Source organism: Marmota marmota, unplaced genomic scaffold (assembly GCF_001458135.2).
Source record: "Marmota marmota marmota unplaced genomic scaffold, marMar, whole genome shotgun sequence".
NCBI lineage: Eukaryota > Metazoa > Chordata > Mammalia > Rodentia > Sciuridae > Marmota > Marmota marmota.
The window spans coordinates 19,855,870-19,862,790 of record NW_026000221.1 but is presented as its reverse complement, the minus strand read 5'-3'; the positions used below and the strand labels follow the sequence as shown (position 1 = coordinate 19,862,790).

General features: G+C 41.1%; 1 protein-coding gene across 1 annotated transcript; it reads right to left on the bottom strand.

Moving 5' to 3' along the window:
* Nucleotides 1-1,810: 1,810 nt before the first annotated feature.
* LOC107144661 (tRNA (guanine(6)-N2)-methyltransferase THUMP3-like) lies at nt 1,811-3,412 on the bottom strand. The gene is given in 3 exon segments (XM_048792094.1): nt 1,811-3,090; nt 3,092-3,271; nt 3,273-3,412. Coding segments are annotated over 3 exon segments (1,347 nt in total). The 5' UTR covers nt 3,362-3,412; the 3' UTR covers nt 1,811-2,012.
* Nucleotides 3,413-6,921: the final 3,509 nt, after the last annotated feature.

Sequence of the window (6,921 nt, the reverse complement as noted above, 5' to 3'; positions counted from 1 at the left end):
TTCTGAAAACCTCTTCATTGCATATGTCTTTATTGAAAGCATTTATTAATATCATCAATCTGCCAATCAGTTTGAGTCTCCAGTGGCTTTTTTTTTGTTTTTTTGATATAGGGTTTTGCTATATTGCCCAGATGGCCTTGCAAATCCTCCTGTCTCAGCCTCCTAAGTAACTGGGATTATATAGGAATATGCCACCACATACAGAAGATTGTGGCTTTAAAGAGGAATGAAGGTGACAAAACTAGAGTTCACATTCAAAGGGGTTACATAGTTGTTTACAAAAAGTGGTCCTTCCTTAGCATGGCCAGAGGACTTATTCTGAATCCTCAACTCCTTGCTCTCACATCTCACAAATCCTAGTAAATACTGTAGACTCTACCTTCAAAATACATCCACAATATGGCCATACCCTGCTCTCTCTATCCACACGACCTATTCAAGCTGTCATCATCTTGCACCTGGACCATTGCACACTTACTATTTATTTTTTTAGTTTTTGTACCAGGGATTGAACGCAGGGGCGCTTAACCACAGAGCCACATCCCCAGCCCTTTTTATATTTTATCTTGAGACAGGGTCTCCATAAGTTGCTTAGGGCCTTGCTGAGTTGCTGAGGCTGACCTTTGAACTCTCGATCCTCCTGCCTCAGCCTCCTGAGCTGCCGGGATTACAGGCGTGCACCAAGGCTCTCAGCCCCCTTACTCTTCCTAATACAGCACCTCAGACCTACGCCACATACAATGTCACCTCTTTGTCTGAAACAGTAAAGCCTCCCATCTCCGAGTGGTTGCCAAAGCCCAGACCATGGCCTGCCAGCCCGTACCTGATCTTCCCCTTCCCCCAGTCCCATTCTTCCTGATCTAATTTTCTCTAATTTCTCTCCCTCTCTGCTCACGTCATACTGACTTCCATGTTGATCTTTTTTTTTTCTCTCAAAGTATACTGTCCTTTATTCTAAATGGAGACATCAAAAGGGAGTAGTATTATCACATTACTAAAATGACACTGAAAATATAAGCTAAATGCAGCCAGATATTTCAAAATAAACTGGGCACTGTAAAAGAATTCCACATAAAACCTCAATTACTTTTTATCCTAGGGAAGCACCATTTCACTAAGACTGACTATTGAGGTTCACTTTCCACAAAACTCAGGAAGAACTTCCTGTGAGTTGAAAAGCAACTAAATGTGAAAAATAATCCACGAGGAAATAACAAACTTAGATGGCCCCTAAATTAAGTTTTCATTTGAACATAGACTATTTTTTTTCTCTCAACAAAAAAAGTACTGAAGACATGTTTATGGTTGCCTTGAAAAACAACAGACTTGTAAACTGAAAAAAAAAAAATCTCTTTTGATTCGGCTTGTAGGTCCCACACCCCAGCTATCTATGTTTCTGCTACTGTTAAAAAAAAAAGTAAAGTGTCTTTGCAAACCCTTTCATAAATTCTACCCCTCTGTTTTAGTTCTGTATATTAATCTGGATAACATGCATACTTTAATTTTTAAGGCAGATGGTAAATTTTCCTATAGGTCTACTCCATTTTGTCATGGGGCAAATACTATTCACAAAATGTAATAGTGCTTCATTTTTCTGAGGTTGAGGTAAAGAGTACTGAGCTATTAAATAGCAAAGCTGCATAGGTAGAAAGATGTAGCTTAAGACACTTTGCCTTTGGGCCAAGGTGGCTTTCCACTTGACACAATAAAAATAAAACATTCTAAAACCTAGATCCTAGAGTACCTTGGTAGGCTTTTCCCTAATCATCTTTAAAGCAGTGTAAGAAAAATACTAATTGCACAGCTACCCTTTTCAAAATATCCCCAAGGAAAATGTTTTCTTTTAAAGTTATATTACATTACTTTGTATCTTGCTAACCAAGGAGAAGAGCTTTGGACTTGTTTAAATAGTAGACTGCACTTTTGTTAATACTATTTTTCTCTAAAGTTCTTCATGCTGACATTCCCAGTGTTGAAAAGTATAATACTCTTAATTATCTTCATCCTATGCATTACCAAGGAGTTCCTCTCTCTCCATCTTGTTCCACAGGATGAACAAAAGCTTGGGGTGTACGTTTCAGAAAATAAACTGCAGCATGAAGACCCCCAATATTCACCCAGACTGTAGGCACTTTTCGCCATACGTGTCCCATTCCAGATAATGCCTTGGTAAAGTATTTCTTGTCCTGAGTAAGTAGAACAGCTTGGCCTGTCCCGGGTCTACAGACACGGCTCATCTCTCGCAGGCAAGCTGGATAAAGATTCCAGTTTCTCTTCTTGGAGCCCATTCTTTTTCCAAATGGCATATCTGTTACAATAATGTCCACAGAACCAGTTCTCAATGGGAGATTGCAAATGTCCCACTGCACAGCATCAATGGGCAAACCCCAGGATGGTTTGCCATCTTTCATCTGGCTCTTGGTGAGTAAAGATGAGATGTTATTTGCTGCTCTTTTCACAGCCAGGGGATTATTATCACCAGCAATATGATAACAGTCAGCCCATTCCATTGCTCCCTCTATTGGTATTGCCTCTGTTCCACACATTTGATCAATTATTATATCAGTAGGTTGAGGTGCACAAAGCCTGAGCATCCCATAGGCAAGAGTAGATCTAAGAGTTGTAGGTCCAAAATGTGTAATATTTCTGCGGTGGAGACTTTCCTCAGTCAATGCAATTCCCACGATGATTTCATTATCATGGATATTCAAGAGAACCTCCACGTCAAAGTTGGTCATATCAGCCTTCCACTTAAAATAATCTTGAACAGCACCCCCAAAATCTCTTGCAGCCTCATTTGAGGTAAAGCAATGTTTCTCTCCTGCCTTGTTGCACGTGACTCTAAACTTTAGTGTTTGATGCTCAGTTTCTTCTTTTGAGCCTTCATCGATCTCATCTTTGCAAGATGCCAAGCCATCACTTACTAATGTTAATACCTCCTGTTTGATGGCTGGATTTTCATAATAGTCTAAGATGTGTGAATCTAAATCATTGTTGGTGAATTCTTTAACATCTCTCTCATCTAATTTGTCTCCTTGTCCATTATCAATCTTCCCTTTACTGGAATTTTGATTTATCTTCTTGCGCTTTTTTTTTTTTCTTGAAACTGGTGTTAATTTTCCATATTTTTAAAGGATCTGGCCATGGGAGTTTTCCAGCCAAGTCTTCAAAATCCTTTAGAACTTCTTCCTTTGTATTTTTGAACTGGTAATCTGGAAATTCCTGAACAACCACAAATAAATTATCAACTGATCTCAGACAATGAACTTCTGATGCTACTTTCTGTCACTGGTACAGATCTCTGGTTGTCATGAAGGTTCACATCCAGGAGCTGGTTAGTAGCTTCTTGAATGTCAGACATGTCAGCAATGACTCCAGGTTCACTAATACAATCCCCTTCCGGCTCCGTCACCCCACAGGCCCTGCGCTCAGGTCACGCCGCCAGAAGTCGCCTCACCTCCTCCTCCATGTTGATCTTGAAACACACCAGTAAGTTCTCCTGGGTGCTGTTTTTTGACCTCCCATGTGCCTGGATTACTCTTCTGGTGTACATTTTCCTGGCTCATTGTCTTTCTTTGGGTCTTTCTTCAATGCCACCTCTGCGTGAATGCTTCCTTAGCTACCCAACTTAAAATGGTGACCCCCTCCTCCACTGGGACACTCCTCATTTCCCTCCTCTGCTCTTCTCCTTCACATCATTTCCCACCACCTAACGTTCAGTGTTCATCTTTGTTTTTTTGTTCATCTCATCTAGCTGGAATGTCGGCTGCACAAGGACACAGATTGTCATCTGTACCCTTGGTGTCTGTATCTAGCACTTAACACAGTGACTAATGCATGGAGTTGCTCAATAAATCATTTAATGAATGAATAAATGCTGATAATGTTATGGGAAGCCGCTTCAGAAAACACTCTGAGTCCAAATTCAAATCGAAGAGAGCTTTATTTACCTGGCTGGGGACTGTCACCCACCCATAGAGACGGAAGCTCTGCGGGAGAACAGCAATTTCCTGGCCTGTGTCCTGGGAACTTAAAGATGAAAACCACAACTCAGGGGGTCTCCTTAGTGTCATACAAACAAGCCAATCATAGAAGCTAAGACAGCAATTGGCACAGCAACTCACAATCGCATCTTGGGTTCGGGCAGGTGTTAGACAACCGTATCCTGAGTTTGAGCAGGTGGTTAGCAGGAGCGAGAATCTACCTGAAAGTCTTGAGTCACCAAGACCACTGTATCCTGCGTTGAATACAGTTTTTTTTTTTTTTAATAGAAGGCAGCAAAATGGAGTCTTAGGCCTGTCTATGACAGTCCTTGCTTTATAATTGTCTTATTTCACTTATCAAAAATCTTATATCTATAATATATATTTTTTTACTAATCTATAACCTATAACTTATACTCTTATTGATTGTATTTATCAGTTCACACCACAACAATAATGCATGTGAAGGTGCACATCACTGCCTATACATGTTAAGTACTTAGTAATGGTACATATGTCACTTAATTTTGCAGTAATCTTATGAGGTTGTTATTTGAAAATTCTAGATGAAAAACAGTGGTTCAGAGAGTCTAAAGTACTTACCCAAAGTACACAGGCAAGGAGTGGAAGAAACAAAATGGAACCAGAGTATCCAGTAAAACAATCCCATCAATTCAAAGGATCGGAGGAGGAGCAAAATGTGATACAAGTGCTCCTCAGAACTGGGAGCTGTCACACCTGGTACTGGGTCGTGCTCCTCCTCCATCAAGTTCTCCAGTTTTATTAAAAATATTTTCATTTTACTTACCTTACTTCAAGAGACTTATAAGTAGAAAGATCAGTCTTTTTTCTTCCCCAGGCACATCTATTTTCCCCTCTAGTAGATTTAAGTGTGGCCACATTTCATTGATTTATTTGTTTTAGAAAAAAAGAGAGATTTTGAAAACATGCTCTATACCATGGTCCCTCTACTCCCAACCCAAAGGGCAGCTATCTCTCCCCACTGTAGACCCTCAATTATACATCTCAGGAGGGATAATAATAGGGTTTAGTGACAGATTTAATTTTAAATCCAACTTTACCTCTTAACTGAATGACCTTAGCAAAATGTTCAATATCATTCATTCATCCTAAGCATGTCTATTGGCAAAATAGAAATCATATGTACTTTTATGAGGATTAAATTAAGTATATATGTACACCCCCCACCCCCCCGCCTCCGCCACCTTCCATGACATGGAACGCACAGAGGTAATAGTAGTTAAGTTACTGTCAGTCAGAGAAGTGGCACAGTTTCCTTGTTACATTGTTGAGTTTCCCTCAGTGACATCAACAGATGGACAGAAAAGGAAACCCAGATAGCTTTGGTGACAGTGTTGGTTTTATGATTAGCGATGTTAAACCACATCTTATCATAATATACACTGGCTATGCATGTTATATATTTAGTAATGGGATCATGTAAAACAATCACAAAAATTTTCCTTAAGAGTAATTACCCCTGCCTGTGTTTCTCCCACACTCAGCCAAAGATATACAGCTGCCACCTCCCATAACTACTTCCATCCACAGCTATCATCATCATCTTCTCCAACAAGTACAACCACCATTACCAACCTCTACCCCTCATAATACCCATCTCAACTAACATCACCACCATTGCTACACACAGCTAGTACCACTCAACCGTTACTGCTGTCTTCCCAAGTTGCTATCTCCATTACTCCCCCCACTCAAAACTATCTCCTCCACCTCACCACCATTTATTCGTAATACCCTCTCCAACTACCACTACCATCACTGCCCACAGTAGCCACTGCCCATTAATATCATCATCACCCCCAACCACCTCCTTCATTACCACTACCACCACCACCACCCCCATAACTGCCACCTCTGTTGCCATTACTGCTACCCACAACTACCACCTCCATCATTACCACTACCCACAAGGGTTACCACTGCTGCCTCCCCTGTGTTAGAGAGCTTTTTGTCAGGATGACAAAATACCTGTCAAAACAACTTAGAAGAGGAAAGATTTATTTTGGCTCGTGGTTTCACAGGTTTCAGTCCGTGGTCTGCTGGCTCCATTGCTTTGGTCCTGAAGTGAGGCAGAACAGCATGGCAGAAGGATGTAGTGGAGGAAAGCTGCTCAGCTCCTGACAGCCAGGAGGCAGGGAGGGAGGCAGGAGAGAGGGACAGAGGAGGTGGGGTGGGGGAGGCAGGAGGCTGGCCAGGGAGAAGACGTAGTCTCCAGAGGCACACCCCCAGTGACTTACTTCCTCCAACCATGCTCCACCTCCCTGCAGTTTCCACCACCTCCCCGGAGTCCATCCAGCCATCAATGGATTAATCCACTGATGAGGTCAGAGTCTTCATGATCCATTGCTTTTCAAAGAGCCCCATCTCTGGACATTACTTCCCTGGGGACCAAACCTTCAACACATGAGCCTTTGGAGGATGTTCTAGATCAAAGCTACAACATCCCCCAACTACCACCACACATCCCCCAACTACCACCACACCCCACCAACTGCCACCACCCATTGGTACCACTCACAACTGTTACCACCACCTCTAACTATAGCCCTCCACTGCTGCCATCCCATTCAATAGTGAACACTGCCACCACAATTATGTCTTTTATTAGAAAAAAGAGAAAGTTACAAGGGGAAAAACTAATTGAAAAATTTTCTAGAAAAGTAATCGCTTCCATTAATTCTGAATATTATTGATTCACTTATAATATTATCCAATTAACATTTTCTATACCAGAAAAGTTGATTACTTATAAAACATTGCTCACAAAATTACAAAAAGAATACTGTAGTTCTATTGCATAAAATCTGGCTGTTTCAATATGTTCAAAATGCTGCCTCTGCTGCTTCTATTAGAAGTTTCTAACTCTTTTACCAGTCTTTATTACACATGTTTTCCA